General features: G+C 35.9%; 1 protein-coding gene across 2 annotated transcripts in view; it reads right to left on the bottom strand.

Annotated features, from left to right (window-relative positions):
- NDFIP2 (Nedd4 family interacting protein 2) overlaps window positions 1-19,746 on the bottom strand; it is a 47,322-nt gene that overhangs the window by 8,438 nt on the left and 19,138 nt on the right. Inside the window, exons 2-6 of one of the 2 annotated variants that reach the window (XM_084302066.1) lie at window positions 19,509-19,665; window positions 17,920-18,047; window positions 13,474-13,533; window positions 10,337-10,424; window positions 2,204-2,328 (exon numbers count right to left, since the gene is read on the bottom strand). In XM_084302066.1, coding sequence (XP_084158192.1) covers window positions 2,204-2,328; window positions 10,337-10,424; window positions 13,474-13,533; window positions 17,920-18,047; window positions 19,509-19,665 — 558 coding nt within the window. The remainder of the gene's footprint in view (window positions 1-2,203; window positions 2,329-10,336; window positions 10,425-13,473; window positions 13,534-17,919; window positions 18,048-19,508; window positions 19,666-19,746) is intronic. The other variant, XM_084302065.1, reaches the window with a different exon arrangement.

Genomic DNA, 19,746 nt, shown 5'->3' with positions numbered 1-19,746 from the left:
AAATAACCTATTTAGTAGCTCTGCACACATTTCATACACTTCCCATCCTGCTGTCATTCAGTATGTTTACTGCATCCTGCCACAGCACATCCTATTTGTCATATCCAGTGCGCTTCTGTAGTTATCAACGAAGAAATCGTGTGATTCAGGCATTATTTTCTCTAAAATAACCAGAGACGATACTAGGCAACATATTCAACCAGAGCTGTTAAAAGAACTGTTAGGTTTTTGTTCTCAAGTAACTATGCGTTGAGATTCATGTTTTCTTCACAATAAAGCCAGATCATCAGGCTCAATAAAAAAAAAAAAAGGTAAAGAAAAAGAATTGCCAAGTTGAATGAAAAGAACAATTTACACTATCACTATATAAATACTAGCATATCTATTATTCAGCAAACTAAGCATTTTGTATTTTGACAGCTTGTTAAAAGACCAAATGAATATTCAACTGCAAGAAAGTTCACTGCATTATTAATCCCACTTCACCTGGTAGTTAATATTGTAAATTTTCTTAAGCATGTATTTTTTCTTTTTTTCTTTTTCCTTTTTTCTTTTTTTTTTTTTTTAAAACTTACAAATTCATTTAACTGGAAAGAAGATGTATTAAAACCACTGACCAATCAATTAGTAGCCTAACATGCATTACTCTAACATTTTTAAGCAAAAGAAATCATTGCTGCAAAATTCACTGAACAACAAATCTGTGTTTTTGTTGTCTAGAAAAAAAAAAAAAAACACAAAACAAAACACTTTTCTGGATATAAAAAAAGTGATACAGAGAAAGCATATGTAAACTAGAACTGTTTAGACACTATATAGTGTCTACTACAGTACTACTGAGCCTGAGTGAGAAAGTTCAGTGCAAGCTTTTTGAAAAGTTTGAAGCAAAGGAAATACAATTTTGTGTATACATGCACACTTGCATGTCACCATTAAAACAAAATTGTTGGCATATATCCTATGCGCTTCTGTTATTTTCTCCAGAAGAGGATACAGCACAGGAGGTTTATTATCTTGACTACAAAGAAAGCAGCCCCGAGGTCTTGGAACTGGTCAGCTCTAATATTTTGAGATTAGTAACAGACTATACACAAGATTTTAAATGCAGGCTATGACTCAGTAATTCTTTAAAGAAGTTTAGCATGTATTCATTTTAGTGGTTGTTATGAGCACATTCTCAAGTAGACAGGAATAATAAAACTGACACAACGAGCAAGTTCTGGCCTCTGTTTAGTATGCCTCGAGGAAAGTTCAAAATAGCCCCAATGGATACACAGTTGAAAAATTCACGTCTTCATGCCCATTGAGATAAACTCCATTCCAAACTCCAAATTCCAACTAATTACACCAGAACTGCATCTGATCTGGTAGGATTCCTCTGCCCTGGGGAAGCAAAAAATTACCTCTCAGCTGTAAAAAGGATGCAGGATGTGTGCCATAAGGACCAGGTAATCTCTCCTCTCTACAATCCTTGCACTAATTGTACTAAGAGCCAATCAAGTTAGATTACCAGCACATACAGAAAAAAAAAAATTCAGAGTTAGCATGGTATAAAAGATGACTAATGACCAAAGATCCTTAGACAGGATGAGATTTTAACATTGTGTCTCAGAAGTGTAGAACTCAAGTTCAGAAAGAATTACCAACTTCCACCACTTAGTCAGCTAAGGAACTTCTAACATAACTTTCCGAAAAGCATCTAGTCTCACACTAAAAGCATCAAGAAATTGAGTATCTGAGCTGGTAAAAATGCAGTCATGTATTTGATTTTGACTTGATTTAGTATGTATGTGCTTTTCTTTTGCCCTGTAAGATACAAGTGAGAAATGCTTTTGTTTGCTTGTTTTTTTTTTTTTCCCTGATAGACTTCACCATTTATGTTTTTCTTTTAGAACACTTTCTGAGTAATACGATTGACACTTTTGGCACTTGCTCCACTTCTGCATGATTTTTAAATAATGAGAATGAGTCACTCTATTTATCTTAACTGGAAGATCAACGCAAAATGATAAATCAGATAAAGACAGATTCAGTTTCATTCTTCTTAAGCACTTACGAAAATATAGTAAGTAAATTGCCTACTGAAGCGAAGGTTAGAGAAAGTTAAGTGCAGAATTTAATATAGTTATTTTTAATTCTTTTACTATAGATGCTTGGATAAATTGTTATGGATTGGTTCTACAAGCAGAATCAAAAAACATACCCGTACAATGAGAATCCATTTGATCAGGGAGAGACCGAATCCACAGATTGCACCATACCTTCCAGCTATGGTATTTGTTATACAGAAGGATAAACAAAATCCAATCCAGTTGAAAATAAATGCCACTATAAAGTAAAAGAAACAGTAGCTTCTGTTAATCTGCATAGCTAAGCAAACAGACTTAACATTAATTTCACTTATAAACTAATAAGGACATGCTTACACAGTCAGTAGGAGTTCCATTCTGGTAATTCAAGACTTCAAAGATTTACTTTGAACCTAGGCATTCCCAATGGTATAGTCACTTAATAATAATAAAGCAAATGGTAAACAGGCTGTAACCTACTACTTTAAACAAGAGAACATTACAACATTGAGGAAAGTATTACTTTGCTACAGAAATCTGACCAAATGACGCTAGATAAGTAAGGTAAATGCAAACAGAGGGCTATAGCATACAAATCTGGATTAAAACAAAAAATAAACCTTGCTACACTTTTATAACCAAAACCAGAGTTATATGCACACATAAATGCACGTGTCAAGGCTGCATATTCAGCTTTATCCAGTTTGGATAAAACAGAATAAAGTATCTGATCTTGCTCTTTAAACACAGTATAGAGATGAAGATAAATTGAGAAGCTGCTGTTTCACTAGTTACTGTCTTCTCTTTTAGATGTATGTCCAAGCCCACAAACGCAAAATTCAAACAGTCTGTAAAACTCAAGTGGAACTATAAAGAAACTGATGTTCCAAAAGAAATTTTGGAAGACTTTGCATCATCGCCACAGTCATTTTGTACAAGTGAGAAGACATCTTGCCTAGGGTAGCAATGAGAAAGCTTACTTTTACGATAATTACAAATCTTCAAAACAAAGAAAAACTTTGAACAAATGCTAATAAAAAAAAGAGTAAGCATTTTATCACATAACAGCTACAGAACAGCATGTTGGCAATCTTTATGTTTGCCTAGCTTCCCAAAATAGAAAAGCTTTTACATTTGAGAAAGTTTGGATACACTGTCCTGAATGCAGGATTTTCCTTTTTTAAGCAAGCTCTCCAAATTCAACATACTTTTAAGAGTAACAGATTTAGGAAGCTAGTTCAGCATCTGTCTGTTCCTGTCTCAGCATAAGAAGTTACTGCTCTCTCCCATCCTCCCTATTAGTCAAGCTACAAAGGGTGACGGATCATGGCTCCACTGATAGGCACGCCAAAGAGGACAAAAGACAGACAAGTTTCTAATGGGCTATGGGAATCCCCATCATATTTACAGTTTTAATGTGTACATAAAATGATAAGGATTTAAAGTACCTAATAGCTATTTTTGCACATAATAAAAAAAATCCCAATCAAAGTATATGAAGGGGAAACGAACTTTGAACACATCAACAATTTTATCCTCCTTTCAAATTAACCTAGAAAAATATTCAAAATAGAATCCACAATCGCTGGATGAGTATTAGAAGGTATTTAACCTTATGTTATTTGCCCAACTCTTGAAAGACAAGGAATCATCTTCCAGTACAGTTCACAACAGCTTACCTCCCCCTCCCCACCCTTTAGTCAGCGTGCTGTTTCATCAAGTTACAAACTGACAATAAAAACAGGAAAGAAAAAAACTATATAAAAGTTGTAAACTACCCAAGTTCACATACTCTAAAAAAAACAACTATAAATATTGAGATTTGTTTTCTATATAAGTTTCTGTCCATTTCTAGAAAAATTCTGCAGTGAGGACCTAATCAAAAATCCATGTCTTCAGCAATATGAGAAAATCATTATTTCTACCTCTGTAAAACTTAAGCAACACCTTAGGGAGCTTCCCCCAACATTTCCTTGGCATTGCATCACCTTAACAAATGCTGAAGTCAACATGTTTTCAGTATTTCCTATTGCTTTTTTTCCCTCCCTTGTGTCCCGTCTCTACTTCTAAAATCATCTTTATTGTCTCATTCTGTTTAAAAAAAAATAATTCTTTCCTTGCAGAAATGCATCTGCAGTTTCTAAGCAGACTGCAACAAATTATTACTTTTTAAAAATCTATATTCAAACTGCTCTCTGCATCAAGATTAGGCTCATTTATCTATCTTCTTCCATCATAGTTTCCATGTATATCCTCTGTCAGTGATGCAAATTCTGAGTTTTGTGGCCTACACTGCATCTGGAAAGAGTTACTACAGTAAATTTATGTAAAATTTCTGTCTCACATAATTACTGCAATAAAAGTTGTCTATATCTTTCATCTCCGTATTGCCATTGTTAAACCATAGCATGAGTTCCACACCACACCAACAGAGAAAATAGAATGAGGAGGAACTAATGGAACAAAGTACCTACTGCCTTCTCTGTCTGCAAGATGGAGACTAATAAATCGTGCAAGCTTCTTGTTGCAACAAATGCTACCATCTGCATTCCGTAACAAAAAGTGTTCCTGAGGTTGAAAATTAGGAGAAATTTCTTCTCAGAAAGAGTGGTCAGGCACTGGAAGAGGTTGTCTAGGGAGGTGGTGGAGTCACCATCCCTGGGGGTATTTAAGGAAAGGTTGGACTTGATGCTTAGGGACATGGTTAGTGGGTGACATTGGTGGAAAGGTGATGGTTGGACCAGGTGATCTTGGAGGTCCTTTCCAACCTTAATGATTTTATGATGCCTGTCCTTGAGAAGACTAACATTCAGACTCCTATGTGAGCTCAACTTTCTACTACTGGCCTCTTACCTTTAATAAATTTAAGACAGAAGCAGCTTTACAAGAGGAAGATGGATAAGCTAAAGATATTTTTTTTTCTCCAGTAACGTCTTCTTTATATCGTGTAGTGCTCACACCATTTTATTTCTTTCTGATTTGTAGTGCAAAAAAACAGTTGAAATACAAAATGCAGGATGTTCTAAATGTTACAGAAGTTTCAGAATTTGACGTTTCAAACAAGGTCATCCATAAACTATTTGTAAAACCAAAGCCCTCTTCTGAGGGGCAAGGGTCAGCATATGATTTTTGATATCAAAAATAATAAAAAGCAAATGTTTTATTCCTCTGCACTTCCAAGAAAAATGGAGTAACACAATCCAACTTGGTTTTGCAAACAACCTTGCATCTATTGGTATTTTTTATACTGTAATAGACATAGGGAAAAGCAAAGATTATGTATGATGCAGTATACTTTGCCATTACTATTTTATTAATCCATCAAGAGTACCACCTCTTTCAAAAAAAGTTTTTTTTGTGTGTGTAAAAAGTTGATATCATTTTTATAAGCTCCTTTTAAGTACTGAAAGGCCATAATGTCTCCTAGAGCCTTCTCTTCTCCAGTCTGAACATTCCCAGCTCAATCAGCCTTTCTTCACAGCAGAGGTGCTCCAGCCCTCTCATTACCTTCATAGTCCTCTTCCGGACCCGCTCGAACAGACCTACATCCTTCTGGTGCCAGGGGCCCCAGACCTGGACACAACACTCCAAGCAGGGCCTCACAAGGGCAGAGTAGAGGGGGACAATCATCTCCCTTGACCTGCTTGCTGGCCTTGGCCCCGTTGATGCAGCCCAGGATACAGTTGGCTTTCTGGGCTGCAAGCACACACTGCTGGCTCACGTCAAGCTCTTCCTCCACTGGAACCACCAAGTCCTTATCTGCAAGGCTGCTCTCAATGAGTTCTTCTCCCAGCCTGTACTCATGTCTGGCATTGCCCCAGTCCAGGTGCAACACCTTGCACTTGGCCTTGCTGAACCTCATTAGGTTCACATGGGAACACTTCTCAAGGTTGTCCTTCGGATGGATCCCTTCCTTCTGTTGTATCGACTGCACCACTCAGCTTCTTTTTATGATACTAAACATAGAACTGGTCTGAAAACACATGCTGGTTCCAAAGTTTAAGTACAGGTCAAGTCTATGACATGATTAAAATGGCAACTATATACACATAATGAAACCATGCTCAATTATGTCCTTTATTCCCTGCTTTGTCTGTCCAAATACTTGTGTTTTTTTTTTCTTAAATATACAGCAAACACCAAAAGATCTTAAAGTTTCATACCTTGCCTAGGTTTACAAAGCATACAGTAATAAATCTTTTCATGCACCACCAGAAAATGCTCTTCCCACTCCTGCATAGAATTTATTCCATTCCTGAACTGGTATACATTTTTCCTCCTTCCTGGTGGCCTCACCTTAAGTCTGCTGATGATCAGTAACAGTATTTGCTAGCAGCCTCTTTTTTTTTTCTGCTCAGTGATGAACATTCAAAAACTTCCCTAGGCAGTTTATCTTTAGCACTTCATTACCCATGTTGGTAAATTTCTCTTAATGCCCAGTTGGAAGCTTCCTCATTCCAATTATTTTGTATTACATCCAATGCATACGTAGAAACCACAGAAGTCAATTTCTTTCTGCATAAAGAAGTTAGGTGATTGTGTGCCAGGCTCCCTTGATGATCAGAGGCAAACGAGCACAATTCCTTTATCTCCTTCCAATATTTGCTATTTCAGTCAAACGACTTCCCCTTAGTTTCTCTTGCATGATTAAGGGAAACCCGCATAGCATTAATACACGCACAAAGAAGTCAGGTTTCCTAAATTCACACCAAGGAATCTTCCCACTGGCAATTTAGACCATGCTTACCATTTCTCAGGAAGCATACAACAAGAGGCTGTGCTAATCTGGGGCTTGTGCTACAATTCTGCCTCCCAATTTATGCCTGCTTGCAATGCTCCAGGTTGTGTGCAATTTATTGTTCATTTGAAGCACCTGCTAGGTTTGAAAACAGCATGGACATTAGTTTCTGAACTACTGTTATGGGTGTTTTCTGTTCCAATATAACATCTTGAACTAAATTTACATTTACATTTCTCTGTATTGTGAGAATTGTGAGAATTTTTTTTTTTTTTTGCTGTTGAGTTGTAGATGTGTTTAAATTGGCTGGCCACGTTATTCAAAAGTGAATCACATCTCCAGATGAGAACTTAAACTTCAGCTGTCTCAAACATTTTTCTCCTTTTCTACCTCCTTATCAACCCATTTGTGAGATTCGAATTAATATTTAGTTTTTCCAGAACAAGGATTGCCCAAAGCCCTCTTCCATGGTTTCAAAAAATCCAGATGAATTCCACAATTATTTTGGGGTCCACAGGTGAAAATGCTGGTAATATTCTAAAGTACTCCTTAAATACAAGGGAAAAATCTTTTATTACTGTCACTTAGCCAGGATAAGCCAATCGGACATGATTCAAACTTCCGCTATGTGCACAGTAAGTAAAAAAAATAAAAATAAAAAAAATTTTGGGCATGACAGTTACTTGCTCTGTCACCATTACAGCCATGTTCAAAATGATAAGAAACAGCTCACAAGTTCCTCCTTTTTGTTATGCATACAAAAAGTTACTCTGAGTAACGTACCTACTAACTTCTTTCACTGGCATTCTGAAAAGTTTATACTATGCTGTATAAGGCACATCTGACTAAAATACATAAATGAAAAATATATTAAGTGGTCTGGTGGCATAATTTGCTGCATTGACTTCATAGATTAATTTAGCTCCACATTAGAAACTGACAGACACCAGCCCTGACCATTGGAGAGCAGATTGTTCACTTATCAACATAATCACAGATTTCAAAAGTGACAGCAGTTTCTTAAAACAGTTTCACCACTTCAGCGATAAAATAGGTCGGTTTCCAAATTTTTCTACAAAGTTTCTGAAGGAAGTGTTCAAGCAAAAAGCACACAAAACCCAAAGACATTTTACAAACACAGAAAAGATGCTCAAAATACCTGCTCATGTAAAGGAATTTTATTCTTTAAACTATATTGTCTCCTTTTCTTTAGTTATACTGAACACAACGGTATTTTTTTCAACTTAGATGAGAAACAGATTTGTAACTTGCACGCACCAAGATCCAAAATGACAAAATAGAAGAGACATCTGGCCACTAGATGGCCTCAAGACAAATATTTTTGCAATTTAGGCAGCTACCACTAGATGGCAGCTACTCATCACTAGTTGATTGTAGGCAAGAACAGTAAAAAATGTATTTGATTACACTTTGGTTGAATAAAATGAGGTAATAAAAACTAAATTCTGTTTTTATATTTAAAATAAAGGTAATCAACCCCCAGGATCTTACTACAAGTGTTGTACCTAACAGTCACAGAAAGGATGCAGGAGAGCTCATCCACAATGAGTCATTCTTTCCACAATTCTCCTACTACACCACAGCTCCTGAAACTGTTGTCCTGAATTTTAACTACATGATGAAATTTACTCTAGATTCTCAGTGTTCTGCCACCTTTGCTTCCAGCATTTAAACATATTCCAGCCAGGAAAAAAAAAAAAAAAAACAACAAACACATATAGCTGTTCCGAAAATTTCACTTCGACTCCCACTCCCTTAAGTCTACATAGATCTAACCTAAATTAATTAAGTTAAGCTAATTTTTTATTTAATTCTCTAATCTCACCATGTAACGTCCATTTTCCAAGTTTTTTTCACATCTATATATGCAACAAGTTTTCATTAACTCCTCATACTGCGAACACAAACACCAAGTAAACTATATACATTCCCATACGTAACTGGTATCCAGTACCAGTTAACACAGAGACCAATTAAGCATATGTTTTTATATATACCTTGCAACCTGTTTTATTTTGAAAGCACTCATTTTATGCATTTCATTCAAAGATGATCAGAGTTGGCAGTTATATAGTCTCAAAATGATCAAGAAAAAAAAATTATGATCTACAGGGTATTTTTGACAAATATGCAGAAGTAGTGCTCTGTGCAGTCAGTCTCAGATAAATGACTGATTTGAAGAGGAAGAAGCCAGTTTATCTGAGTTAGCCTCTCCATTCTTGAAGATGTGTACAAGGTTCTAGGTGTGCAGTTTTGGCCAACAGCATTTGATTATCATTGGATTCTTTGCTTCTGCATAGCATGAACGTTACTTCTACTATAGTCCTAACTGCAAGCTAACAAGTCTTTTTTAAACTCTGATAAAAAGGACTTAAAAACATTTTAGACCCAAAAATTCACCCACTTGACCTCCCAATGCAGTGCTAATGAAGGCCTGGACCAGGACTTGCAAGAGCAAGTTCACACAATAAAGAACTTACACAGTTAAATACTAGGTTAAACACAAGACATTGCAGCACATAGGGCAAGGGAAGAAAAGAGAAAAATGAATAAAACCCTTCACCCCCAAGAATACATACCCTTTTTATGGTCCAACCACAGACAGAGGTCAGACTACAAAAGTCACTTTGTCACCGTACATATATATTTGCATATTTGCTATGAGAGATATAAAAATTATAAAAAATTATCCCAAGATGCAACCCCCAGTTGTCCTAGTGATTTATATATCAACACTAAAGAGCTTTCATAAAAAGTTCTATACCCTGTACCTCTAGCTTTTAAATCAAGAGACTACAAAAGACATAAAAGGTACATGAACTAAAATGAAATGTAGGTTGAAAGACAAAGGGGATTTCAGTAGATAACCAATCAGGTTTCATCCTGATGAATGCTAAAACGAACAGCAGCATCCCCCACATCAAACTTTCATTAAGGCTGCCAGAGAAGCATTTCAGAACAGGGAAATATCTTTAGAAATGATAAATAAATATCCAAGTGGGAAAACGAACAGCTTTTTTCTACAAGTAATTTCCAGTGGCTAAATCCAAGTTTGCTCAACACAATAGGTAAGTTATAAGACAAGGCATGCACAACATACACAGGGCCTGAATAATTGTAAAAGTAGCACCAGCAGCAATCACATATTACCTAAGACAGTACATATTTATATGCTAGTGGTTAGTTTAACCTGAAAATAAGTGTGGCTGGATTTGTTCCGTAATTAACCTAATTCACTACACTAACACAAGTAGCTTTTATATGGTACATCATTTCTCTCTAAAATTTCTAAGACCTGATGGCCAGATTTCTGTGATCCAGCCTTTAAATAAGTGCAACACACTTGCTACATCTGGAACAGTAAGTGCTTACATCTCTGTACAAGTAAAAGTAATAGTAATTCATTACAGTACATTAATTCAGTTTATCACAGTTATCTTTCATATTCCATAGAAATAAGGTAAAATTAAGATATACCTCAATAGGTCTGCAATACCAGATAACTTACTGAAAAATGCCAACATGAAGATGCCATCATTGCCCACTCTAAGCTGATCTGCATCACTGAAATCATCTCGTGGTGGATACTCTTCTTCCTGGATTTACAGGTTAGCGATAATTTAATTAAAAGTATAGAATAACTATCTTTAGGACTAAATTATTGTGTTTCTAAATCTAGAAAAAAAACTGACATTTCTGTAATACGTCTATATCAAAGAACTCCAGAAGAAAAATAATTCAAATCAATAAAAGAGGCTTATTGGTGCTTATGTTGACAGAGCCCAGAATTAAATCAAAATTGCTATAGAAGATGCATACATATCATATATTCATCTTAAATGAGAACAGAAATTATTTCAGATGAGTACTTTCAAATCAAAACCAACAGAATTCCCCTTTCTTATTGAAACTATCTTGGTATGCAGCCAAGATGTTAAAAACTTAATTGGATAAAATCATTACATAGTATGCTCTATTTTTTTTTCCTGACAGAAAGGCCTTTTAATACTTTAAAAACTATGAAGATTTAGAATAAGGTGTATCTTAATATTGCTGATGCAAAAGCACAGCACTAATCAATTTATAGATTATCCAACAACCTGCTGCAAAACAGACATAAAGCAAAGAAAATCTCTAGGGACACTAGAGGGCATGAGTACGTTAAAATTGTTTTAAAAACTTCTAAACTCAGGAAAGACAATCATTAACTTACACAAAAGTAAACAGAGATATCAGTCAAACCAATGCATAAATTTCTCTGGTCATGTCAAAATACTAGGTCTTAAAATACAGAAATTATGAGTTTGTTTTGTTTTTCAGTGCTTCATTGTCAACAGGACTTGGTAAATCTTATGTACTGTTCTGTAGGCTGGGAAACAGTTTTCTGTATAACAGCTCTCACTAAAGAGAGCATGATGAAAACTATAAAAAACAGTTAAACAATATGTTAAGTAAACAACAGAAAAACAACACAGGATGATACAAGTCAAATAATGCTGCCAGTAACAGTAGCAATCTGGTCTAGACAGAAGCAGAAGTAATATTCTTTGACTTTTCCTGTACTTTTTCTCCAACTGATGATCTTAATGACTTAGAACTGAGGTAAGAAGTATCCTATTAAAAATAGTAATAAAAAATTTTATCAAGGAAGATTAAAGATTTATTTTGCTGATTGACCCACATCAAACAATTACTAATGAAATAATGTAATTCTGATTTTAACATTTTATTCACTGACTGCACCAAATGTTACTTTATGCGTGTTTTATCCATATATATAAATACATGGATATATTCATAATTAAAAGGGCATTAAACAGTCACAATGATCTAGAGCTCTGTCATGGGATTGACATATTCACCTTTGCGAACAGTGCAGATTAATCTACCAGGGTATAGTGATTACAGTTAGAAGTATGCTAGAACAAACTGTACCAACTCCAGGCAGCCAGCACTACCCTTCATAACATGGCCATGAAATTCCAGCTGTTCTCTTTCCTTTCAGAGTAATTAACTAGGCCTCTGTATCACAAGGTATTTTAAAACCATTGCTTTTCCAATGAAATCACAAAAAGCTAGTCCAACGCAATCTTAAGAAGCCATAATTCAACCATATACACTTTCAAATGTCCCTAAATGGTCATCTTAAATGATTATGAAAATATCAGTTTAGCACAATTTTGCTACAGCTGCAAGACTGATGGGGAAAAGTAAAAGAAGGACTAAAGATACATTAAATAAAAGACTACATTTGAACATGTTTGTATCAGAAACATATGGCTCAAAAGTTCGGACTATTTTCAATTTTAATTTCAAAAGCTCTGTAAAATAACGTTTTTTTTTTTAAATAATTGGCTGGCTACTGTTCTTCATACTGGCATTTCCACAACAATTATCAGATTTGCTCTATGCAAATTGTTCCCCCTGAAAAACAAGATTTGCCTTAGCTACAGTAACAATTTTAACAGGTTTCTCTATATGCATGTTGCTAAGGTTTACATGTGTAAGAAATGTGAATTAGTAAATAATCCAGGGACATGAGAACAGGCATTTGCAATAAGCATGAACAACTTATTGCACTCTATTGCAAAAGACAATGATAGTAAACTAAGCTCTATTTACTGTCTCCAAAAATTGGCATATTGAAATTACCAGAATCTTTAACAAAATGAAATAGTTTCCTACCTTTAAACTAGATTCAGCCCTTGCTTACATCACTTAGTATCTGGTTTTACAGTCAGTCCCACTGCTCAGGTCCCACTAATATAGGCTGCCCTTTGCAAGACAGTGCTCTCATTTAATCTAGTTAATGTCAACAGTCTTAACTTTCCTTCGAAGTATAATTGTTTGCAACCTTTTTGGTCCCATTTTTGAGGAATGAAAAAGGGACAATGCAGAATGACTCTGTCCTCTCAGCTGATGCTCAGAAAATAAACAATTAATGACATTTACTGAATGAGAATGATTATATTTTCTTCTTTGTGAGAATGTCATTGATATCTAGTTATATAGAGAGACAAAGAGTTATCTACACATAGTTTATACATATACACGTGCAAACTATTTTTGACAAAATTAGCCATTGTAAGGATCACAGAGAATTCATTTGATAGTTAAATATACTGAAATTTGTATAAACAGAGAAAATTTGTATTCCTATAACCAGGAAAACAGTTAAATAGCAAAATATATTATCAACACGAATATCAAACAAAGGAACTTCTTTAAGCTAAAGAACATGAAATAGTACACAGCATCTATCGAAGGCAATCCTATTAACTCCTCTGGAAACAGTGTTCTCTGTAGCTATCTTACAAAAAGAGGGCTGTGGTTCCCCCCCCCCCCCGTCAAGGTTTTGTAGCTTCTTTTAAATTGAAGCCTAGCATGGCATACTGTGAGAAAAACACCTTTACTCAAGGAAAGAAACAGTGTTTTCAGTAACCCTTTGGACAGCTGAACTGGTAACTCTTCTCAATGCAGACGATTTACAGAGAAAAACTTCATGATGATATCTTCACGCATACAAAACAATATGGAGAAGTTAAGGAGGAGGAGGTGTGGGGGGCATAATGAAACCCAGAAGCATTTGTTTGCCAATAGGAAAATTCATAGTTAAAGTCTAAACTAGAGAGAACTATACCATACCTCGGGACGACTGAGGAATATTTCATCAAACAGACTCCTAGACTCCCTAAACTGGGCGTGCTAAGCATGTAAAAACAGAAAAATGTAAGACAAATGCAACTGAAGAGCATTAAGTAAAAGCCATTCATTGCAACATACAAACAAGCCATTTACCTGTTAGCAATATGTTTGCCCATTTAAATTAACCTTTTTAAAATGACCTTTACAATTTGAAAAGGAAAAAGATGAAAGCCAGCATAACTAATGCTATCACAACTGATGACAAAGAATTGCTACAATTTCTTTGGTACATTGAGCTAACTGGGAGAATTTGAAAGAAATAAAAACATAGATTTTGTGTAAATATTTAAGATTAAATACACAAAATCAAGCACAAAAAGTATCCATAAATTTTAAGTTTGGATTGTTCATACAATCTATGGATGCAGGGACTACGAAGTCTATAACGTGATCACAGTAATTTTTTTTTTTTTTTCATATCATCCCTACCTCATTCAGGAAAAAAGTATGAAAGTAGTTCATTAAATGTGCTATCTTCTTATACCATTTTCCTTTCTTTTGCTCAATTAATAGGTTTGAAGCCTTCTTTACTGCACACTTTCGACTGTACCATGAAATAGTTACCAGCTTCATGTGTCACTCGAGATAAGGGCTCTGCCTCTGTTCACATTACAGTAGTGCAGAAGCACTATATCCTCATTTTACAAGCAAGAAGCTAGAGGCACATCGTAACATAACTTACATCCTTAAAACACTAACTTCATAAACCTGAAAATTAGAAATGGAAAAAATACATTATGTAGTTTGTGTACATTTTGCAAAGTGTGTAATACAGAACTCAGACATTGCGTGCAGATGTCACTGCTTGTGATCTCAAAGATAATGAAAATGAGAAAATAATTGCAAGCTAGTAAAGTCCACGTGACTTATTCTTCCACAGGTATGTAGAGCTAAGGATCAAAATCCTTCCCCTCTGGATGGCAAACCACCACCCTAACCATAATGTGACTTTTTCCACAGTCTTAATACCAAGTCTTTAATATAGCTTGTATGTTTATGCATGAGTGTGTGCTGAAAGGGAAAAAAAGAGGGGAAAAAAAGGACAGAAAAAAGAAGAAAAAACACAGAAGCAAAACAAGCAGAAACCATCAAATCTGAGATCCTTAGCAGTCTGAGGCCCTTAGGTACACTGAGGCAGCTTCTGATACAGTACTGCCTTAGCCTACAACTTTCCAGTTAATTTCTGCTTTGGTGGAATGATGGTGTGTTCCTACTCATTCTTCATATGTACGTGAAATTTATAAGAATTTCACCTAAGTGTAAGCACTTGCTGTGTTCCTCTGTGCATGTTGGAAAAGCATGCATACCAACAGGCTTCATGCAAAAGTTCGTTTATCCCTTTGTCACCATAACCTACTCTCCTACTTCTAAAATCTAGATTCCTCCTCACCTCCATTTTACTTACTGTTCTTCTGCCTTGGCAATTCTTTCTTTACCGATTGACTGCTCAGTCATTTTACTCACTTTTTTTTTTTTACTATGTTCATATTTTCCAAATACAGTCATTTCCCTTCTTCATCTCCACAAGTACCTCCTCACAAAGCAACATAATCTTATCAGTGTTCCTTCTCCATTCCTATTCCCTTCTTCTCACTCACCCACTTCAGCTGCTCTTCCAGTACTACATTTTGTCTTCACTTGGTTTCCTTTCTCCACCAATCCCAGTTTATTCTTTTCCCTCTTGCTTCTCATTAAGATTGCTCTGTGCTCCTTACATACCAATGCTCTCCATTCAGCTTTGCCTTTTCTCATTTTGACTTAGACCCATCACCCTCACCCTGTCTGTGCTCACTAAGTAACCTCTTTGACCAACCAAAACCAGACTACTCTTCACAAAACAAAAGCTGTAAGCTTTAGAGACTCGGTCTTTGTCCTTTTACCCTTCTACCTAATACAAATAACCTCGTGGTTATGTACTGATCAAAGGCCAAGAATAATAAAACTATGTCACAGCACACCAGAAACTCACAGTTCCAGTGTTTTCACCAAAAGTAGTCATGAGCAGTCATATGGTGCATTTACTTTTAGCCTGATAATCCTATTCTGATACAAGACATCTACAAATGTTCTCTGGTGACAAAACATCTGCAGTCCCATCTCCTTCAGACTTATGAGCAGTCTGTCTTCCACGAACAAGTTCAATCTCCACAAATGTATTAAAGCTGTATGCATGTACTATGGAAACTCATATTCTCAGTAACTGAATTTGGCCAAAGCCAGGCAGATTTTCTGAGAATGAGAAAAGATGTTTCTGACACAGTGACCTAAACATGTGAGAATTCAAGTGCTCCAAAATAAAAAGGCTTAAGAATACAGTTTAAAAACTATTGTTTTTGCTTAACTCTATTCTTAGAATTGGCTGAATCCCAGCCTGAGGTTTTTTTTCCCAATTAAATTCAGGTCAGGGACAATTGCATTTAAGTCTAAAGCTTTCACCCCATAGGGTTCCAGATGTACAAAGTTAAAAGCAACAGGAATCTTGCAAGAAAGTTGCATGTGCCCCATCTGAAGTGTCATAGGACTGGTAACAGTACCCTTAAAATTAAGGTTTGGGTTGCTAATGTTTTGAATTTAAAGGTTTTTACATAATTTCAGATTAAAGGTTTCTTTCGGACCAGTATTTCATCAGAAATTGTACTTATATTACAAGCAGTAACAACAGACGACTTAATTACTCTAACAGAAGCACGGATTAAAAGGTTACAAGATCACCACCTCCTAGCAGGAACTTGGCAAGTAACCATGAAAAATATTCCAGATTCACTGCTACATTTAGTAAAATAGACTTGTACAACACCTTCACTGGTGATGTTACACAAACCCATTTTAAATTTAGCTGCATATACTGATTACTGCATGGCAATCAAGGAAGAAACCGACTCCACCTGTGTAAGTAAAAAATTTTTCCATTCACAGGCAAAAATGTGCCCAACAGCTACAACCCAGTCAGTAAGATTTTAGAGTCATAAAATCATAGAATGGCTTGGGTTGGAAAGGACCTCATAGATCATCTACTTCCAACACTCCTGTCATAGGCAGAGATGTCACTCACTAGACCAGGTTGCCCAGGGCTTCATCTAACCTGGTCTTGAATGGGGTATTCACAACCTCTCCGGGCAACCTATTCTCAGAGGGTGGTAAAGCACCACTTTAAAATCCATCTGAGGTGGTGAGGAACCACCTTATAATCCACCTCAAATCACCTTGTTCTTAAAGTGGGGATTTCTAGTGAAAGCACTGGAAGCCTAAATTAAATACAGCATATTATGGCCAATCCTATCAAATAGCAGAATCTCTTTTTCTCTCCCAAATTTTGAAAGGTGGAAAAAACAAAATCATCAATTACAAAACTAACATTTAACATTAATTGCAGATATCAAACTTTTGGTTTTACTTTGAGTACTGCATTCTTTATAAGGTTAGTTCATATGAAATTAAAAACACTGCTTATATACCGATTCATTTACTGTTTAGTATAACTTGGGGTGCATGATTTTATGTTTTTATTTTATTTTTAAGTCATAGAATGGGTTGGGTTGGAAGGAATTCTATAGATCAGCTAATCCCAACCCCCTGCCATGGGCAGGGACACCTCCCACAAAACCAGGTTGCCCAAAGCTCCATCCAGCCTGGCCTTAAATACCTTCAGGGATGGGGCACCCACAGCTTCTCTGAGCAACCTGTGCCAGTGCTTCATCACCCTCTCAGTAAAGAATTTCTTTCTTATATCTAATCTAAATTTACTCTTTCAGGTAGAAGCCATTCCTCCTCATCCCTGAAAAAGGGTCCCTCCCCAGCTTTCCTGTAGGCCCCCTGTTGCTGTAATATCTTCTAGAGCCTTCTGTCATTCTGCAGGCTGAACAACCCCCATCTCCCTCAGCCTGAACATTCAGGGATACTTGGAACATTCCATCAAACTTAAGTATTAAAGCTTTCACGTAGCAGGGATTTTTCCTTTTGGAAGATCTCTGCTGTTTGGTATCTTAACCCTTCCAAACTATTGGAAACCCCTTCCTCTCCAAAACTCTACCTTCTTTACTAATTAAATTTTTGTTTTAAATCATCTGAAACACTCAGCATCAGCACTCACTTTAGAAAGTAACATTAATGTGGATACTTAAAAGGTGACAAGATAGTAAATTAATTATTAAAACAGGGCAATATTTGGCCTTCAAAAGTGTTTAGCCAGCTGCTATGCCTCAGAACAGAGTGAATACTATACAGTTTCCACAGTACAGTGATCTATTAAAAAAATATACAAAATATATAAAATCATCTGTTCACCATTATTTTTAGCAAATAGGCCATAATACGATCCCAATTACTGTAAACAATTAGAGTATCCTTAGGTTTCACGAAGTTGAAATAAAGAACTCCAACACTTACTCGTTGGGCAACTTCTGCTGCAGCAGCTGCCATTGCTGCAGCTTTGGCCTTCTCTGCTTCATCATATGTAGGAAGAGAGGTAGCTACACTGTATGGAGGTGGTACAGGATAAAACTCATTGTGTGTTTCTGTTCAAAATAAAGAGGTTATGCATTTTTAAACCAGAAAGATGTCAAGAACAATAAGCTTTATGTGCATAAAACTACTTTAAAACTACTTTAAAGTGCATATTCTCAAGAGTCTGAAATTGATTATATGTGGGGTTCAAGTTCTTATAAACTTTTGAAACATTTATTTTTATGCAATTAAGTGGTGAACATATTAATGGTTCTCTTAGTTGCTACTCAAGGCAGAAACCTTAAAATAGATGCTTCAAGAAGCAAACAGTTTATGAAAACAATTCATGAGCTTAGTTATATCTCCAGGTGTTCCAATCAAAGTCTTTTTTTTTTTTATAAAATCAGAGACATGCAAAGAAACATCCTAAAAAAGCTTTTAATTTTTAATATTAACCAATTAGTTAAGTATATTAATAATCACACTATATTTTTATTAGCAAGATCCTGTTGCTAACTCCAGTTGTTCCATGAAATTCATTTTCTCCAGATACTCCGTTTCATCATATTCTTTTAAAAATGTTCCTTATATCAAAACAAACCACAGACTTAATTGTTACATATCAAAATAGCAAAGTAAATATAGCATAGAACCACTAATGAAGTGAATAAATCTATTTACAATATACCTCAAGCTTCTGCCTACAGCCAGTAATAGTTTGCACAAGATTGCTTACATGGGAAAGATTTGTCAGCACAGGTCACATGGCAAAAATATGTCAGTACACTACAAAAATGTTTCACGTAGGGCTAATTCAGCACAGCTACACGTTACACTTGCAAACACTGTCTGACAGAGCAGGGATAGGAAATTGCTTCTTTAATCAACGTTAAAGAATTAGGTCATAGATTAATTCCAAAACATTTACTTGGCACATGGGAGATGCAAATCCAGGCAACTTTGCTGAAACAGTGACTTTGATGTTGCCTGCTGTTAAGTCTCCTATACCCTAAAGGAAAGTCACAGTCTCATCAGAAAAGGAGTACTGAATAAATGGGGAAAAAGTCCTGCTTCTAATTTTTCACAAGAAGTTTTATGAAGAGTCTTTAAAGGAAAATGAATCTTTTTCATGGCAATATTTTCACCAAATATGGCACATACTTTTAAGAAGTCTTAGGTTTGACAGGGGAGTGGAGGGGTTTTAAACAGGCAATGAAAAATCCTAATGAGGTCTAATAATGAAGCACTACTCAAACATGTAGATTAAATGTGGAACTGAACTACAGGCAGACTTAAATAAAAGCTAATCATTACACTAATTAATGAACAACCATTTAGTCTAGCAATTCAGAAGAATCAGTGTAATTTAGAAGCGTGCTTCTGAACAAACTGGACAAAGGACTGTGCATGAAAGCCTAGCTTTTTGCTGCAACTGTGCGCATAGAAAAAATACTGCAGCACCGCACCACTCTGAACCAAGTGCTGATTCATACACACTCCGCTCTGACAAGCTGTTATGTAAGGAAAAATACCTGAGGTTGCAGCTGCTTCTACAGCTATGCTACAGTAAGGTGGGGGGGAAGTATCTGCTTCAGATACGGCTGCTGTCTGAGGAGTCTGTGTAGTCTCCGTAGAAGTGGAAGACTGCTCAGCTGCTGAAGACTCTGGTGGGTCATCCTCATTGTGAAGCTTAAAAGAAAAACAAGCAAATTTCAGGCAATTCTTTACACAACCACCTAACACTTGCAGGAGTGTGATCAAAAGGAGAAA

This window comes from Netta rufina (genome assembly GCF_964035555.1).
Source record: "Netta rufina genome assembly, chromosome: 1".
Taxonomy (NCBI): Eukaryota; Metazoa; Chordata; class Aves; order Anseriformes; family Anatidae; genus Netta; species Netta rufina.
Note: the sequence above shows the minus strand (reverse complement) of the source record. Positions and strands in the feature narration are given on the sequence as shown.